This window comes from Microtus pennsylvanicus, chromosome 5, assembly GCF_037038515.1.
Source record: "Microtus pennsylvanicus isolate mMicPen1 chromosome 5, mMicPen1.hap1, whole genome shotgun sequence".
NCBI lineage: Eukaryota > Metazoa > Chordata > Mammalia > Rodentia > Cricetidae > Microtus > Microtus pennsylvanicus.
The window spans coordinates 89,495,414-89,514,618 of record NC_134583.1 but is presented as its reverse complement, the minus strand read 5'-3'; the positions used below and the strand labels follow the sequence as shown (position 1 = coordinate 89,514,618).

The following is a 19,205-nucleotide window of genomic DNA, read 5'->3' as shown; positions in this document are numbered from 1 at the left end:
TCAGGAGCTCACAGGCATTCTTAGGACGAAAAACAACAACAAAAAAAAAACCCACACACAGTCAATTCAAAAGTCAGTTTCCAACTGTGCACTTCCATTGAAATCTCAGTGTGTTGGGAACTTGATTACATTACTGTGAACCATGAAAATGGTGGGGAAATGGTAATGACACTGAGACCAGACATGCCTTCCCATAAAGAAAACATAAGAGCAATAAAACAATTTTCTTGCCAGATAAACAGGTTAACATAACAGAATAGAATCGAGAATAGGATTCTCACAAAGCCAGTTACTTCAACCCAGCAGAGAGAAAGATGTTTAATACATGATGGAGAAGGACTGGAGAGGTGGCTCAGCAGATACAACCACTGGCTGCTCTTTGAGGGACCGCGGCTCAGTTCCCAGCACCCACATGGTGACTCGCAACCATCTGTATCTTCAGTTCTAGGGAACCCAAAGCTCTCTTCTGGCCTCACAGACTGACATGCAGGCAAAGCACCCATATACATAAGACAAATATAATTTAAAAGATAAATGATGTAGAAAAAAATCTGAAAACATGTAGAAGAAAATTTAGAAGATTTAGGGTAATCTAGGAATTCAGAGACTCCCAAGACAAACTCAGATATGCTGGATGGTACACATTCTCCCTGTGTAGTTCTGGAAAGCTTAGAACTTGCTGTATAGACCAGGCTGTGACCACGAACTCATAGAGATCCACCTACATCTGCCTTCCAAGTGTTGGAGTTTGGGGTTTTTTGAGACAGTTTTTCTGTATAGCCAGTCCTCTTTGTCCTAGAACTCAGTCTAGACCAGGATGGCCTCAGACTCAAAGGTTTGTCTGCCTCTGCCTCTTGAGTGCTAGAATTAAAGGCATATGCTATTACACCCAGCTCTCCCCCCAGCCAGACAGGGTCTCTTGTAGTCCAGGCTGGCTTCAAATTACTTTAAATTTTGGATCCTTCTCTCACCACCTCCAAAGTACTGAGATTATTGGCATATTTACTACCACTGCCTGTTTACTGGTGCTGGGAATGGAACCTAGGCCTTCTTGCATGCTAGGCAAGTTCTCTACAAACAAACCAATCCCCAGACCTTTGGTTTTTATTTTTTCAAGATATATTTCATTTTTAAGTGATTATATACCTGGTTGAAACAAATTTTATACAGAATTGCTGTGGGATAATGCTCTTATACACTGTAAAGATTTGTCACTCATATTGGTTTAATAAAACTCTGATTGGTCAGTAGCCAGGCAAGAAGTATAGGCGGGTGACCAGACTAGGAAAATTCTGGGAAGAGGAAATGCAGAGATGCAGTTGTCAGCCAGAAGCAAAGGAAGCACAATGAGAATGCCTTACTGAGAAAAGGTACCAAGCCTTGTGGCTAAAATTAAGAATTATGGGTTGAGCCGGGCGGTGGTCGCGCACGCCTTTAATCCCAGCATTCGGGAGGCAGAGGCAGGCGGATCTCTGAGTTCGGGGCCAGCCTGGTCTACAAGAGCTAGTTCCAGGACAGGCTCCAAAACCACAGAGAAACCCTGTCTCGAAAAAACTAAAAAAAAAAAAAAAAGAAGAATTATGGGTTGATTTAAGTTGTAAGAGCTAGTTACTAATAAGCCTGAGCTAATAGGCCAAACAGTTTTTAATATAATTATATATAAGTGGAATTAATATTAGTGTGTTTCTTTGGGACCGAACAGCCGCAGGACCAGGTGGGATAGAAACTTCCGTTTACACAGAATATGTGATCCATATATGAAGCTATGTAGCACCTTATGCAAGTTTCACTCAGACACTGAACATTATGACCTTACTACCCTAGAGAGCCACATATTGAAGCCAAGTCCTTTGCAAGCTCTTGGGTCCTGCACTGGAATCTGAAGTTGACTGCTAACCACTCTATGAAAATCTAGGGGACAGAAGTTTGGTAGAAAAGAAACAAGTTGGGACCAGGCCTTTGTGACACATGCCTTTAATCCCAGCACTCCAGAGGCAGAGGCAGGTAGATCTCTGAGTTCGAGACCAGCCTGGTTTTCAAAAAGAGTTCTACGACAGTGAGGGCTATACAGAGAAGCCCTGTATCACATACACAAACACATGCACAAGGAAGGAAACAAGTTTACTCAAGGCCTTTCTTGAGGACAATAGAGGATGGCTCCATCTCACATTCCATCTCAGAGGGCTCAGGGCTTCCGGAGACAGGAATAGGGTCTTTCCCTTCCAAGAACTATCTTTTATTTTGAAACAAGGTCTCATGTATCCCAGATTAGCTTCCATTTAATATGTGGCTGAGACAGGCCTTGGAGTGCTAGTCCTCCTGCCTCTGCTTCCCAAGGCCTATACTGTACCACACCCTATTTTAGCTTTTTGTTAAACCCTCTAGACCTTGAACCACCCTGGGAAACCATCTGCTTTCCATTTATTTATTTAGCAACAATGGGGATCAAACCCAAGGCCCTGTGCATGCTAAGCAGGTGTTCTGTTGCTGAGCTGCACCTGTAGCCCTATACTTTCTTTCTGGGTAAGGCATATGAACATGAGTGGGGAGGGATGCTGTAGAGAATTGTGAAAAGAATGGATCATTAACAAGTTAGGAAAAGCAGAGGCAGGCGGATCTCTGTGAGTTAGAGGCAAGCCTGGTCTACAGGGCAAGTTCCAGGATATCTAGGGCTTACCATCCTAGCTGCATTTCCACTGTTGTGATCATGCTCTGACAAGAGTAACTTTAAGGGAAAGGGGGTTTAATCTGAGCCTGGTGGCGCACGCCTTTAATCCCAGCACTTGGGAGGCAGAGGCAGGCGGATCTCTGTGAGTTCAAGACCAGCCTGGTCTACAAGAGCTAGTTCCAGGACAGGCTCCAAAGCCACAGAGAAACCCTGTCTTGAAAAACAAAAAAAAAAAAAAATAAAATAAAATAAAATAAACAGTATCTACAGTCTGCACTGTCAGCCCTCCCTCCACTCCAGGTGAGTCAGGCAACAACCCCCTGTGCAGTCCCTGCTCCTGCTGAGGCCCCGGCTTGAAAGCTGCCTTTTTGTTCGTTTTTTGAAGACATGGTTTTTATGTAGCTTTGGAGCCTGTCCTGCAACTCACTCTGTAGACTGGGCTGGCCCTGAACTCACAGAGATCCGTCTGTCTCTGCCTCCCAAGTGCTAGGATTAAAGCGTGCAGCATCACTGCCCAGTGAAAGCTGCCATTTTCATTTCCTCCTTAAACTGGTCTCTCCTGCCTGTCCCAAGTGCTGGGATTACAGATGTGCACCACTCTGCTCAGCCTCCTATGACTTTGTGTGTAAGCATGCATGGCCAGCTGGTGGTTGTTTTGCTAGTTTCTGAGCTTCCTAACACACTTTCCGGCACACATTCGCCATTTTATGGGACTTACTGTTTTGGTTTAAAACCTGTTGGTGTTGCTGTGTTAAGGACTTAGAGCATCTCATGACTGCCCAACCGCCCTGCTCTAGCTGATGGTGCATCCTGGAGAAAAGCAAGCCCATTGGATACGGCACCTGCCCTGTGCTCCACATCACTTCCCTCTCACACCCCAGAGGCTCCTCTACACTTTCAGGGCGGGCAGCCAGGGCTTTCCCATGTGCCCTTCTGGCACGGGCCTGTTTGTTGAACATGTTAGTAAGCCCACATTCTCTGTTCTGCTTTTTTTTTTTTTGAGATAGGGTTTCTCTGTAGCTTTTGGAGCCTGTCCTAGAACTTGCTTTCGTAGACCAGGCTGGCCTCGAACTCACAGAGATCTATCTGCCTCTGCCTCCCGAGTGCTGGGATTAAAGGCGTGTGCCACCACTGCCCAGCTGTTCTGCTTTTAGCACACAGGGTCTCGGTATGTAGCCCTGGATGGCATTCCTGCCTCAGACTCTAAAGTGCTGGATGACAGGTGTGAGTCACCATAATTGGTGATGTATCTCTATCCACAGAGTGACGAAGAAGCCCCAACCACAGGTAACACCCACAGAGGGCATTTTATGGTACCTCACTGTGGCAAACACAACCGCTCCAACCCAGCGATGCTATTTCCAGGAATTGATCCCCCAGAAACACTTGAGTACACAGAGTGGCTCCGACACAGGGGTTATTTATTGCAGTGTGGTTTGTGATATTAAAGTAGAAATACATTCCTCAATAAGGATCTTTTAGTTAACATTAGTCACCTGAAATGTGTACAATCCGGCACAAACTATACAAAAATAGACCTGGTTGATAATGGAAAGCTCTCCAGAATATACTTCCAGAGAGCCAGCAGGATATATGGACTGGTGCCATATGAATAAAAATATACCAAATTGTTTAAGTATCAGAAATACTTCTAGACAGAGTGGAGGACAAATGAGACACAGTTTTATTAATTTTTGAGGCAGGATCTTGGCTACATAATACCTTGGCTGGCCTGGAACTCACTATGTAGACCAGGCTGGACTACAGTTCACAGACAGTCCTCTGCCTCCTGAGTACTGGATGACAGGCATTCACCACAGCCTAGCTTCATTGAATTCTCTTTTGTATTTGAAAAAGGCTGTCTATGAACAAATATATAAATAAAGTTACATCTTTCAGTGCATAGTCCTGGCTTGCCCCATCTTTGGCTTGTGACACCAAATACTATCAGTGGGCCTTGCTTTTTACAGCCCTCTCACTTTGGCATCTTATACTCCTAAACCACCTTTTCAGATGGACTCTGGGCTGAGCTCCCTGCCACAAGGTGGCACTGTGCGGAGCCCACTACTCTGAGGGCCGTTCTCCCAGGGCACCTGGGTTAAGTGTTCTGGGCTGGATGGAACACACCTCTCACCCCCCCACACACACACACACACCAGCATGCCTCCAAGAAATCCGGGAGCTTAGGAACTAGGACTTTACTGTGTACCCTGTCTCCCTCAACCCTCCAGATGACTTGGGGTCTCGGTATGTAGCCCTGGCTCAGACATATGCTCTGTCCCTTTTCCTGGCCCAGCTCCCTAGTCAGTCAAGCAACCCTCTTGGTCACTAGAAACTGAGCATTAGGGCTCTGAAGAGTGTAGTCAAAGGGACAGTGACAGCCATAAGGGCCACAAATTCCATTCACATGAGCTGTCGCCACCCACCCTCACCCTCCCATTGCCTCACTGAGCTGGCGAGTACTTGCAGCCAGAACACCAGACATAAGACTTTGTTCTGCCAACATTTGCTCTAAATGTCAGGAGGGTGACAATGAGCTGGAACAGAGCACTGGGCTCTGCACCTTTGCTCTACAACCCGCTTAGCCCTCCAGGCTTGGCTGTGTGCCCCATCCTCCCTTCAGTGGTCTTAGTCACTGGCAAGCCAGTCAGTATCTGGGGCCACAGGGCTCGAGGGGTACCGGGCCAAAGAAGGACAGTAAAAAACACAAGCTGAGGCACAAGGGAGATGGGCTCCAACAATTTTCTTGGGTGTTGAGCTGGATTTTGGTAGTGACCCCAGGCCTGACTTGGAGTGAATGAACACTAAAGAGACGCACATCCATCTTCCCCGGCGAAGCCAATGCTTCACAATACTGTTACAGGCCCGTCATGGAACACTGCAGTAGACACAGCCAGGGTGCAGATCCCAGAAACCACAAACAAGATCCTACTTGGGGCAAGGCTGCCCCGGACAGGTCCCTTTGTCCATAATTCCCCTGCATGATCCACAAGATGTCTCAATCTACAAAACTGAATGAGGGCTGCTGTGGGCAGGGACCTGGAAGATCCAGGCCCAAGATGGCTGTTAGACCACTGGCTTGTGTCACCCAAGTCTAGACTCCACCAAGCACCAGCAGCTGCTCTTCCACGGCACACACCTGAGGCCAACTGAGTACTTAGAGAAAAGTGTCCCGCAGGAAAGAGTGAGAGGAGAAGAAAGAGAAGGGGCAGAAGGTGGGGGCTCAGTGCCTCCACTTCAGAGGGACTAACGGGATAAAACCAACCAGCTTTAATACCAATATAATTCTCTCTTAAATACATGTTGCCCAGGATAGAACCTGGGGCAGGCTCTTGGAAGAAAGAATAGAAAGGAAAAGAGAAAATGGAATGGATCTGCCAGGCAGCCCCAGCCCGCCCAGGGCCTCCTGTCCTGGGAGACAACACTGCAGGGAGGGAGGTGGTCGCAGCTTCCTCTGGTCCAGTTATTGCTGAGGGGGGTGGGCTACCTCCCCTCCCTGCCCCCAAACACTTCTCAGAGTCAGGTCTGCCCTCTGGGGCCCTACAGAGGTTGGAGGGGACAGCTCAGTAGCTGCTCTGGTGGCCTGTGAGGATGTAGAGGTTGCTGTGTGCCCCAGGGTTGTCAGTGGGAATGCTCTCCAGGATGATGTCCCTGGTGTAGGAAGAGGCACAGGGTGAGCGGGGCAGGAAAGCCAAGTGAGCCCATCCCCACCTCCAGCCTGGAGGTGGTAACTGTCATGGGAAGTGCAGTTCAGGTACTATCTTCATCTACCTGTGGGCTCCCAGCACTCGGAAGATCCTGGTCTCATCTGTGATCTCCTGGGTCACCTAGAAGACAAGGAACTCTGAGATCATCCTGACAGGTCCTTTCTAAACAGGGCTCTCGGAGCTGGAGGCGGTCAGGTCTCTGAGCCCCACTCACCTCGTTGGTGTCAAGGCTTCGGCCCTGCATGCCATGGCTCCAGAAAGCCAGCACACTGTCCTGCAGACACACTGGAAGAATGGGCTCTGTTGGCCCCGACACTACCCCACACTCCACAGATTCCCCCATCCTTGCCATAAGGCCTGACCCAGTCCAATGCACAAGGGTCTGCACTGACCCTGAGTGACCAGGATGGCTCCCCGATAGGTGTAGGGAATCTACCCTGGTCCCACGGCCAACCCTGAACCCTGAGCCAGTCCCACACCTTCTGAACTGTGGATGCTGCCATGCCCACATCTGCCTTACTCACCCACAGTCTCAATAGGGAAGTCAAAGGTGAGCTGAGGGGCCAGTGCAGCTGTGGGCTCACCCTGCAGGTTAACGATCCTCACACAGCCTGCACAGGGAGAGAACTGGTAGGTGGGGGACCCCCTTCCTCACATTGAAAGGACCTCAAAATCAGCACAAGACACCCCAAGATCAAGTTCTCAGCACAAAGGAGACAAATGGCAGGGTCAAAGGGTAGAGAATAAGAGACAAAGACAAGAGATAGAAGACGAGAGATTAGGGGAAAGGAACAAGGCCAGGGCGGGGTGGTGGTGAGCTATTTCTCCCAGGGAGACAAAGGCCTGCCTCTGGATAGAGAGGAGACAGACTTGGCCTATAGGCAAATGGCAGTTTATAAAGGGAAAGGAGAAACCATGTTAGGAAGAGTTGGTTACTCTTGATTGGACATGTTAATTAGGGCAGTCAAAAGGGGGCTTCTGACTGCTGGACTTCCATGATAGCCGCCCCTTGGTGGTCAGCCTCAGGAGGAAATGGCCCAATAAAGGAACAGACCTCGGTGGCTAGCTTTAGGAACGCAATCTAATGGTTTATCAAAGTAGAGGGAATGGGGGAGAAGGGGAAGGCAAAACTTGTCGCTCCATGTTTGCCATGCTCTGGCCTCCTAGAGCCCCCCAACCCTGATCCCAGGCACTCACGTTCAAAGCTGACCAGTACTGTGTCCCTGTCCACCTGGATCACCTGCTGGGCGGAGCCCGGTATCCCCTCTGTGGGCAGAGAAGAGAGGCAAGGCCTGTCTGGTTGAGCTGCCAAGGACTGAGGGGACACGCAGCAGACAGTCCTAAGCCACCAGTCTTCTTCACACCAGCCCTACAGGGCCATACTCAGAACAAGGGACTTGCCTTTAGGCTTATCAGGAGCGAGGATGGGGTTCCAGGGTCCTAGCAGAGCCTACGAAGGATCAGGGGTCAGACAAACTAGGCTGTCAGACTCCGTAAATATGTGACCTAACACAAGTCACTTCCTCTCTGAACTTCATTTTCCTCTTTGGTAACTCAAACATGACAAAGCCTACTTTCAGCGCTGTTGTTAAGAATTACGACCGAGGGGGCTGGAGAGATGGCTCAGTGGTTAAGGCACTGGCTGCTCTTCCCGAGGATGCAGGTTTGATTCCCATCACCTACATAGTGGCTCACAACCCTCTGAAACTCCAAGTCACCCTCTTCTGACCTCCAAGGCATGTATGTGGTATATATACATACATACATACATACATACATGAACACAAAGAATTCGTATTCATAAGTAAAATAAATTTTTTTTTTTTTTTTTTTTTTGGTTTTTTTTTCGAGACAGGGTTTCTCTGTGGCTTTGGAACCTGTCCTGGAACTAGCTCTGTAGACCAGGCTGGTCTCGAGTAAAATAAATTTTAAAAATATTTTTAAAGCAACAGAAAGGGGCTGGAGAGATGGCTCAGAAGTCAAGAGCACTGATTGCTTGCTCTTCCTGAGGTCCCGAGTTCAATTCCCAGCAACCACAAAGTGGCTCACAACTATCTATAGTGAAATCTGATGCCCTCTTCTGGCATGTAGGCAAACATGCAGACAACAGAACACTATACATAGTAAATAAATCTAAAAAAAAAAAAAAAAAGCAAGCCGGGTGTGGTGGTACACACTTTTAATCCCAGCACTTGGAAGGCAAAGGCAAGCGGATCTCTGTGAGTTCGAGGCCAGCCTGGTCTAGAGAGCAAGTGCCAGGACAGGTTCCAAAGCTACAGAGAAAACTTGTCTCAAAAAACAAAAGCAAAGAAGCAGAAAATTTAGGAATGAATCACCTGAGGGGCCCCTGGCACCAGGAACTTTTCCTTCCCTGCCCATTGCCCCAGATGTCCCTATGCTGAGGTATCATCCTTCCCTGCTCAGAGAGGAAGAGTCCCCACCTGGCCAGAGCCCCTCTTCCTGCTGCTGCTGGCTCAGGTTTAAGCACTGGTAGCCAGCTTTTCCTTGGCTACCAAGCTTTTAATCTAAGGAAACCTTTTGATTTAGTTTGGTCTGTCTTTTTTATTATTAATTAATTTATTTTTATTTTATGTGCATTGGTGTTTTGCCTGCATGTATGCCTGTGTGAGGGTGTCAGATCTTGGGAGTTGTAGACAGTTGTGAGCTGCCACATGGGTGCTGAGAATTGTGCCCAGGCTAGTCTAATGAAATCTTTCACAGAAGCCCAGATCAGAGAGCATGATTATAAGAGTCCCATCCCTGCAACACCCAGCTCTGCTGCTCACCAGGCGGGATGAGGATGTCTGGAGTCAGGCCAGCCTCCAGGGGCAAGACATGGAACAGGACTCGGCAGCCAGGTCCCTCAGGCCCCTCGGCACCCACGCACACCTGTGGCAGCTCCTTCCCGTCTAGCACCAGCGGCTCCAGCATCCCTGCCGGGCTGGGCAAAGGGCTGGAAAAGTTCTGGGGGACAGCAGAGAGGCTAGGCTCTGTTTCTCCTGCAGGCATCCTGCCACCCAAGAGCCCTCTGGTCGCCTACCTTCAGCAGCAGGAATTTCTGCAGGGGCTCATACCACTGCAGCAGAAGCAGGCTGGCAGGCAGGGCAGCCAGCAGGAAAGTGCTGCCTGTATAGGGGTTACGGACTGTGGGAGAAGGAGGCTGATGGGCAAGAGCTCGGACTCACTGCACCCCTCCCAGCCCCGTGGCCAGCTCTTACCCACACGACACTGCAGGCAGCCTTTGGTGTCAGGAATCTTGGTGGACAGGGCAAAGCGCCTATAGAAGTGAAAACCAGCATATGTTCTGGGAGCCAACCATGGGCAAGGCCCCCACTGAGCCCTGTGAGGTAGGTGGTCACTGTCATCGTCCTGCTTCACAGATGAGACGCTAGGCTCAGAAAGGCGCAGCAGTGTGCTTGTAAGAGCTGCAAGGGACTGAGGCTCTGGAAACCTCTTTAGCTACTCTGGGAAGGGTTTTTTTTTTTTTTTTTTTTTTTTTTTTTTTTTTTTGGTTTTTCGAGACAGGGTTTCTCTGTAGCTTTGGAGCCTGTCCTGGAACTCGCTCTGTAGACCAGGCTGGTCTCGAACTCACAGAGATCCACCTGCCTCTGCCTCCCGAGTGCTGGGATTAAAGGCGTGCGCCACCATCGCCCGGCCCGGGTTTTGTTTTTTTTAAAGATTATTTTCTTAGCTGGGCAGAGGCAGAGGCAGGTGGATCTCTGTTCAAGGCCAGCATGGTCTACAGAGCGAGTTCCAGGACAGTCATGGCTGTTACACAAAGAAACCTGTCTTGAAAAACCAAACACACAAAAAACCACCACCAACAACAACAAAAAAAAAATTTGTCACAATTTTTTTTTCTTTTTGGTTTTTGGAGACAGGTTTTTGTATAGCTTTGGCTGTCTTGGAACTCACTCTGTAGTCCAGGCTGGCCTCTGCCTTCTGAGTGCTGGGATTAAAGACATGTGCCACCACTGCCCAGCATGGCTCTGCGTGGTTTTAAACAAGTCACTTTACCTCTCTCTGCACCTGTTTCCTCACGGCCATGTAAAGTGGGAAGCAGGAAGACCCAAAGCTGAGGCAGGTCCCCGCTTGAATATACTCAACCCTTTTCAAAGACTGACGAACAAAAACAGACGGGGAAATGTATACTTCAAACAGCAAATGGCCTGCCTTCTGCACCTGCTGGGGCTGAGGGACCTAGGGGGCCAGTGGGTGGCTGTCTTTGGGGGAATCCCCCATGCCCTCAGGGGACTGACCATCTGAGACTGAGGAACTAAGCTGTTAACAGGGCAATCTCCTCCCAGTGACTCCGGTTCGGTCTGTGCGCCTGCCAGGACAGGCCCCTGGGAGGAAGCAGTGTCGGCCTCTCTGCACTGCCCTCTGCCCTCCTCTTCCTCCCCCTCGCTCACCAGCTAGCATCTGGGTAGGTCAGGGGCATATACTTTTGCGTCCCATGTTTCCTCTAAAGAATTCCATTTCTTCCTTCTTTACGTTCAAAGTAGACACAGGCTCAATGCTGCCCAACTTGCCGGGACTCTGGCAAGTCTGTCGCCTAAGGTTGGGGTCAGAATGGAGGCTCAGGAAGCCCAGAGGCCACAGGGAACCACACATAGGTTTAATGTGAGCTCTGTAGCTAAGGTTCTCCTCTAGGTCTCCCCAAAATGCTGCCCCTGGACTGGCATGGCCTGGTCCTAGTGACACTGGAGCCCCTGCCTGGCCACTCTTGGCATTCCAGTTCTCCCAGATGGACTAGGGAGGTCCCACTCAGAGAATTGGCAAGCGTCTTTTGAAATGCAAGTTTTAAGACCAGGTCTCACACTGTAGCATCAAATCTCAGTAATCCTCCTGACTCAACTTCTTGAATGCTGGGATGACAGGCATATTATTTATTTAATGTGGCAAATGTGAATTCAGGCCAGACTCTTACGTCACTCACAGCCGATGACAGCTCTATCCTTCCGTCAGCCTTGACTCCCTTTCCCTTCCCAACACCACCTAGTACCAGGAAATCCTGCTGACTCCACTTGCAAAACAGAACCAGACCAATTTTTACTTTCTTTACTCCAACTGCAGCCCATGCCTCTGTTGCTAGCCACCTGACCACTGCAATGGGCTTCCCACGGCCTCCAACATCCTCCCTCATCCGTTAGTCCTCCCACCAAGACGCAGTGCCAGGCATACCTTACCAGCGGCCTCCACCCTGCTGTGAGGCAAAGCCCAAGGCTTCCCTGCGGACAGACCCTCAAGCAAGCCATTCTCACTTCTGCACTCGGCCCTCGCACTGAGCATCTTTTCTCCTTGGTAACTTCCCCTGTACACCCATAGCGCTCTAACTCCCCTGGAGACAGCCTTTCTCTGTGTAGCCCTGGCTGGCCTGGGTCTCTGGAGACCAGGCTGGCCTCGAACTCAGATATCTGCCTGCCTGTCTCCTGAGTATTGGAATTAAAGGCATGTACTACCAAGCCCGGCCTTTTTTATCTACTTTTTAAAAATATTTATTTATTATGTATACAATATTCTGTCTGTGTGTATGCCTGCAGGCTAGAAGAGGGCACAAGACCCCTCTCTATGTGGTTGCTGGGACTTGAACTCAGGACCTTTGGAAGAGCAGGCAATGCTCTTAACCTCTGAGCCATCTCTCCAGCCCCTTTTATCTACTTTTTAAAAGTGGTGCTGGCACGTGCCTTTGATCCCAGGACTTTACCAGTGAGCTGCAGCTTCCTCAGTCATGGCTCAAACAGCATTTTCTCACTGAAGGCTCTCAGAACGGCCCTTGAAAGTCGTCTCCTTCATTTTGCTCTTCCCCATGGGAAGAGCCATCACTGCCAAAGAGCCTCATTTTTCTAGATCTACCATCTACCTCCTCTCCACAAAAAACGTGGCATAAAGAGAAGGGGAAAGGGTCTCTTCAGTTCACAGATGTGCCTGAGCCCTGCACAATGTCACAACATATGAGAAGGCACTGGCTCCATAGTTAGTGGCTAAAGGGCTGCACCTCAGGCCGCACATTAATGCTGGGTCACTTATCTTCTGCAGGGGGCTCTGCCGCCTGTTCCCAGACCTGGCCATGCTGCTTCTCAAATACTCTTTCTACTGTAGCCCTCTATACGGCCAGTGATTCTGTTTTCAGAGACAGAAACTCAAATAGCTCAGGCTGGCCTCAAACTCAGTATCCGTAGACAAGGATAACCATGAATTCCTGGTTCTCCTGCCCCTACCAGCCATGTGCTGAAATTACAGCCATGCACCAGCATGCCCAGCTGTGTTTTGTTTTTGAGACAAAGTCTCCCAATGTGCCCTGGCTGGCCTAAAACTTGCTATCTTCCTGTGACCGCTGGGATGTCAGGCATGAGCCACCACACCAGCCCAGCTCTTAAACAGTGGGCTGAACCACCTCCAGCAGGAAGCATACTGACCAGTGCACAATAGGATCCTTTGAAACGCTCAACAGCACTGCCATCCATTGGACAGAGTCCAGATCCTAGGCTTGGCAACAGAGTAAGGGTTCACCACCTGTGCGGGGCCCTCAGCCCTCAGGTCAATTACCACCATGGGGGTTCCCTAGGTCTTGCTTTGTGGTTCCACCTGCATACTCTCCCTTGCCCTCACACACTGGAATGTACTCTCTAATTCCGAGCTGTCTCAGCCTCCTGGCTTCCAGAACACTCTCTCCAACCCTGCCCCTGCCCTGAATCAAGCAGTCTGCCATAAATGCCCATGTCCTTTGTTTCTCCAGAGCAGGGCTTCTCTTGAGTCATGTGCAGGCCTGGCACAGGGCCCACTGAACTGCTGGGTGAAGCCCACTGCCCCACCGACTACAGCGGGCTTTCATGCTCACATTCCTCTGCATTTCAACAAGCCAGGAGGACAGGAGGAGAGGCCATTTACTGACCAGGAGGAAACCGCCTCAGGGACGGAAAGTGCCTAGGTGATTAGCTAAGATCCTGGCAGTCTCAGGAGTGGCCAGAGCCCCACCCAATCGGTACTATTCTGGACCTCCACACGCCACACTTGCTGACCTGGGGATGATGCGCTGAGTGATACGGTTGGTAGGGATAGAAAGGGGTGCCTGGTGCTGCAGTCTCCGCTGCTCAAACAGGCCTGGGAGGTCATGTGCCCAGATGTGCGTGGATTTCCCTGAAACAGAAGGGGAAGATCACGCAGGGCTCAGAGGAAGTTTGGGGGAGGGTGCACTGGCTGCCTCTGCACCCTCCTCCTCCTACCTGAGAGTGACAGCAATACGTTGTTCACACAGTAGAGCCAGGAGCAGCGCTGGGAGATGAGCTGGGGCCAAACAGTAGACAGGTGATCAGCACCCAGCACCCCTGTACCTCTGTGCCCCCAAAGCCAAGAGCCCTCACCTTCTCCAGCGTATCCTCATGCAGTTCATGCAGGTTGAGAGTGTAGATGCCTTCCTCGGCCCCTACTACCAGGAACTGGTCTGCAGACGTGGGTATGGGGTCAGAGGCTGCCACATCCCCTGGCCCAAACCTAAGGGTGTCCTAGGCCCCGGCCCACCCACCTCGAGTCACGGGGTGCACCCAAGTGACAGCAGCATGGATCTGCAGGGGGCAGCCATTGAAGACCTTGGAGAAGCAGGCACCCATCTGGGGAGGAAGCAAGTAGCTGGTGAGGGACCGGTGGGAACGTCAGGACAGCAGGGTCTAGGGACACCCTGTGAACACTTACGTGCACTTTGGGGGTGGGAGGAAGGCCATGACAGGATGATCTCTGTGTAGAAGGGAAGGAGTCAGGGCCCAGGTAACACGCTACAGCCTACCTCTCGCCCCTCTGGTATCCTCACCTCAGGATCCTCCTGTTGCTTCAGGGTGGCCCAGGCAGTGGGCAGCAATGGTGGGCTGCCAGGACCAGGCGGAGGTGCAGATGGGGTTCCTGGGCACACAGACCATAGTGACTCCAAGCCCCAGCCCTACCCAGAATTCCTTCTGGCCTGCCAAGCCTGGGCCTCACCTGGGGAGCGGGACTGGGCATTGTCATCAGGTGTTGGCTCAGTATGGGGCAGCCCCAAAAACGGGGCCCGTTTGATGGTTCCCATGGCGTCATCTGGGGAGTCCAGCTCCTGGCAAGAGGATCAGAAATAGCTTGGCCATCAGCAGGTGCCCTGTGATGCACTCTCTGCCCCAAAGCACCCTATGCACAAGGCTTACTTCCCAGTTCCACCCTCTTCCGATCCACACCTGGGGTTCTAAGGCGGGTCGAATAGTCAGGCTCCTGCAGGGAGACAGCAGATGGTATGACGGGGTGTGAGATGAGACTGACCCCCAGGCCTGGGAGGCCTTCTGCATCCTAGGTACGGGCCTCTCACCTTTCCTCCAAGGCCTCCTGGACCGACTGCAGGAGGCTCCTGGGCCAGAGAAAGGGGTCAATGGTCAGTCTTACATAAGACCCAACCTGCCCCACAGCTTCCCCAGTCCTGCTCACTCACCCACTCAGTTCCTCTTTTCCCAGCAGCGTCCATTCCTCCTCCCACTGGAAGAAACCAAGGCAAAGACATCAGGAGAGAGGGGAAGAAAAAGAGAAGGGTATCACAAGATGGCAGGGAATAGCCAGGAATGATCTGGAATGCAAGGCTTACTTAGACTACAAAGAGAGTTCAAGGCCAGCTAGGGTAAGTTAGATAGAGATCCTGTCTCAACAGTAACAGAGAGAGAGAGATAGCAAGAGAGAGCAGACAGACAGACGGAGAATATTCTGGCAACAGACAAAAGACTTGTAACAGACAAAATGACAAGACAGAGAGGGAGACAGTAAGACAGTGGCGCAGAGAGGAGCACTGTGGGATTGGAGAGGAAGAGTAGAGGAAATGGCATGATCCCCTAACAGGCAGACTGAGCAATATTCTCAGTCCTGGGAAACCTAGGCTTTCGAAGTGGGTGGCCTTCCACTTTCCAGTGCTGTCTTAAGGAAAATGGCCTCCAGTCCAGGCCCCCAGCTTCAGACTGGCCCTGACTTGGGATGTCCCACCTGCATCTGCACACCTGACCCCACCCTACACCACCCCCTCCACATAGCCAGTGAGTGCCTCACCGGTTCATTGAGAGGATCCGTCTCCTTCCGGCGAGGGGCGCCAAATTTCACTTGGTGAACTAGGGATCCAGAGTATTGGGTTAGGAGGGGTAAAATATGGACCCCCAAAATAACACCAGATCCATGGGTGCACTTAGCTAGCCCTGTCAGAAGACTTACACTGGATCTCGGAGGGGGTCCTCTCAGCTGGACCATGATGGCCCCGGGAGTGGATGGTATCTGGAAACATATCCTGGGTCTAAGAAAGAACACACACAGCAGACTTGCACCTAGTACTCAGCCCTGCCAGGAACTCTTTCAGGTCTTGACAACCCTCTAAGGTTACTATGAAATAAAACAGCCCTCATTTTACAGATGGGAGAACTGGCACAGAAACGTCAAGAAACTTGCCAAAGGCCACACAGAGAGGAAGATAGCTTAGTCATAGTCAAGGCTGGCTTGGACCCGAAGGCATGCAGTGAGGCCAGACCCGCTCAAGAGAGTCATGGTATGTGGGCCTGACTAGAGTCTCTGTGCTGGAATCCACAAGTCAGAGAGATTCTGATTTACATCACCTGCAGGCCCCTGCCACCCAGGTGGGGCTGACCCAGCTCCCAGTCCTTGAGTTACCTCCAGTTCACAGTCTTCAGGGGAGAGGGTTCCCAGGTGGGGGTCGCTGGCCTTGTCGAGGAGCTGTGTAAGGAGGGCCCGAGGGAGCTGCTGGGTTGTGAATGGGTGCTGGAGGAGCAAGGGTTGATCAAGTTGGCCCCTGCCTTCTAGGTCTTTCCTTTGAGCCTCAAGCTCCCGGGGCCATCCCCTGCCTCCCACCTGCAGAAGCTTCTCAGCTGTGGGCCTCTTCTTGGGGTTCTTGGTTAGGGCCAGCTTGAGGAAGTGGTGGAAATTCTGGGTCCTAGTGGGCACAAAAGTCCCGCCCACCGAGACCCAGGTTAAGCTCTGCACAGAAGCAGCCTGTGAGTTGCCCCAGCCGGGCAGCTGGGACAGTGATACTGTTGCACCATAGCAATGCCTCCATCACAAGCCACCAGCCCCTCCCTCCACGGAGTTCTGGCCCTAGAGGGGAACCAAGCCCGACCCTTGGCAAGAGCTCCCATCCCTGGGCCTTGGCTGGAAAAGAGTATCTCGGCTGTGGGTGAGCCCTCACCAACGTGTCTTGTCTCTCAGCTTGGGTGGTTGGAAGCTGCTCTTCGACATGAGCATCAAGGCCCTAGGGAGTATGTGAGGTCATGGGTCAAGGGTTGGCAGGGCAGGGGTCAGGTAAGGGGCATGTGCTAGGCTGACCTCATGGGGTGCAGGTGGAACAGCGGTGGCTGTAGCTCGCCCAGCTCAATGGCAGTGATGCCCAGGGCCCAGACGTCACACAGCTCATTGTAGCCACCTTTGCGTTCCACAGCAGCGACCTCTGGTGCCATCCTAGAGTCAGGATCACAGATGGGATGACCAGAGCCCTACTTGTGGCCCCTACCCCTACGGGCCAGGGCACCATCTTACCAGTACGGAGTGCCAATGAAAGACCGCCTCTTAGCCACAGATGCTGTCAGCTCACCTGATACCCCAAAGTCCGCTGCAGGAAGAACAGACTCTTACCAGCCCCAGGGCCGCACTTACCTCCCACCCCAGCGCGCAGGCTATATCAGGCAGGGCTTGGGTCCAGCCACAGCTGTCCCAAGCAAGGCCAGGCCCCTCTTCTGAGAGGAGCCACCAACCTTCCATCTCTGAAAACCTGATCCCATGTCAGGTCCCTCCCAACCTAATCTCGGTCAACTATTGGCAGGCAGGTAATATTGCTACATCTCCTAAGTGGGGAAACTGAGACTCGAGTAGTAAGGTGACTGGGATCCATGGTCTCTGAGTCCCTGCTAAACCCTCACCCACATGGCATCCCCAGGGACTGACCCAGCTTGACATCTCCCTGCAGAGTGAGCAGAAGGTTGGCACCCTAGGAGGACACAGAAAGGATTCCATCAGGTGCCTGGCAGCTTCCTCCTCACTTGAACCATGCCCTAGGCTGACCCCTACCTTGATGTCTCGGTGAATTTTGCCCTGAGAATGCAGGTGGTGGAGCCCCTGGGGACAAAGAGGAGTCTTTAAGGACAGCTACTTAGCACTAATCACCTCCCCTGAACCCCTCCTCAGGACTGGGGCCCCCCACCCAAGCCGCTTCCTCCTCCCCTCTCCCCAAACAGGAAGTGACTGAGCCAAGAGGGAAATAGGCTGCTTCCGGCAAAAGAAGTGGGGGCCCCCTCCCCCTTAGGACCCACAGCCCATTCCAAGTTCCCACTCCCCCACTAGCCAGCTGGGTTAGGCCCACACTCCAGAGGATTCCAACGCGGGTGCTGCCTAAGAGCCCAGTACCTTCAGTGCCTCCCGGCAAACATAGGCTATCTGCCGTTCTTCCAGGGGCCCAGTAGCTGAAATGGACAGTGTGAGGGCTGGAGAGAGAGCCTGAGGGATATGTTGACCCTCCCTAGCCACCCTGCGTAGTGGGAAGCAGCAAGCACCACTACAAAAGTGATGTTAGCCACACCACGCTGGGATACTGAGCCCAGAGAAGGACAGCATCTCTCTCAAGGTCACACAGCCAATCAGAAGCAGAGAAGAGCCCAAATTCAGTCTGGAGGATGCTCTCCTGTCCCTTTGTTGGGATGGGGTAAGGCCATGTCCCACGGAGCCTGACTCTCACCGTGGTAAATCTCCTGCAGCGAACCCCCTCCACAGAACTCCATACAGATCCACAACCGGTCATTCCTGGGGGGACAAAGAGCTAGGTCTGGAACACAGCAGAGCACACGAGGGCAGTCTGGAGTAAGAGGGTAAACAACCTCACCTGAGGTAGCTGCCAATATAGGCCACGACATTAGGGTGGCGGCATTCGCGAAGGATGGTGATTTCCTGCTGAAGAGAGCTGATGTCGTCCCCTGGGGAGCACAAGGCATTATGGGGGGGCACACAGGGGTAGCCCAGACTCTGCCCCTATGTGCAAACTGGGCACAGAGTGTTTCTCTACTCGCCTGGCAGGTGCCAGCTCTTAGTCTCTCCTGGGGTCGGCCTCTCTGGGGTCTCGGAAATGTCAACTCTCCGCCCCCGACAGCTCACGCGCCCGCACCCGCCTCCCAGGAGCAGAGGCCCCACCCGGGCCCACACCTGGGTCTAGCTTGACGATCTTCACCGCGGCCAGTTCGGACGTGACGGTGTCACGGGCCTGCGGGGCGCAGGGCAAGAAGCGGGGTGAGGAGGGGGCGGGGCCGGGGCTCCTGCGGCGGGACGCGCAGATGCACCCTCCTCCTGCGCTCCCGCCCGTCCTGCCGCCCCGCACAGCGCACCTTGTAAACGTCGCCATAGGTCCCGGCCCCCACACGCTGCAGCAGCTCAAAGCGATCTCGCGGATCCTGCAGCGATACGTCCCGCAACAGCGCCATGGCCCGGCGCCGGACCGGCCGGCCGGCGCAAGCTGCGGAGCCGGCGCGGAGCGGCGCGGGGCGGGGCGGGAGAGGCGGTAGGGCAGGCAGGGGCAGCACCGAGGCTCGGAGGCCGGAGGGGCGGGGCCAGGCTAGGGCGGGGCCAGACCGGGGATGCCCCTCCGCCCCGCTTGGCCAGGAGGAGGCGCCCTGGCTGCGTGGGGGAAGTCCCCTAGCTATAGGCGGGGCTTAGATCCCCCCCCCCCCCCCCGTTCTCGACGCGTTACAGGTGCATAAAGTTCAAACTCCAAAGGCAGAGAAAAGCGTACGTCTACTCCCTGCCCCATCCCCGACTTCCAGATGAAACACGGACATGTCTTTTTT

At 52.4% G+C, this 19,205-nt stretch overlaps 1 protein-coding gene across 1 annotated transcript; it reads right to left on the bottom strand.

Moving 5' to 3' along the window:
- Positions 1-4,072: 4,072 nt before the first annotated feature.
- On the bottom strand, positions 4,073-18,922 carry Map4k2 (mitogen-activated protein kinase kinase kinase kinase 2). Its single transcript, XM_075973248.1, has 32 exons — positions 18,747-18,922; positions 18,568-18,625; positions 18,251-18,341; positions 18,107-18,171; positions 17,779-17,834; positions 17,443-17,490; positions 17,320-17,362; positions 16,915-16,987; positions 16,705-16,836; positions 16,568-16,630; positions 16,234-16,315; positions 16,036-16,143; positions 15,586-15,664; positions 15,427-15,485; positions 14,825-14,868; positions 14,705-14,743; positions 14,577-14,610; positions 14,350-14,458; positions 14,183-14,271; positions 14,068-14,109; positions 13,901-13,985; positions 13,740-13,819; positions 13,602-13,662; positions 13,398-13,515; positions 9,594-9,652; positions 9,416-9,519; positions 9,162-9,339; positions 7,573-7,641; positions 6,900-6,986; positions 6,590-6,660; positions 6,440-6,495; positions 4,073-6,319 (listed from the first exon to the last, which is right to left on the bottom strand). Exons 1-32 carry the CDS (start codon positions 18,840-18,842, stop codon positions 6,232-6,234), a joined length of 2,466 nt encoding a protein of 821 aa, XP_075829363.1. The 5' UTR covers positions 18,843-18,922; the 3' UTR covers positions 4,073-6,231.
- Positions 18,923-19,205: the final 283 nt, after the last annotated feature.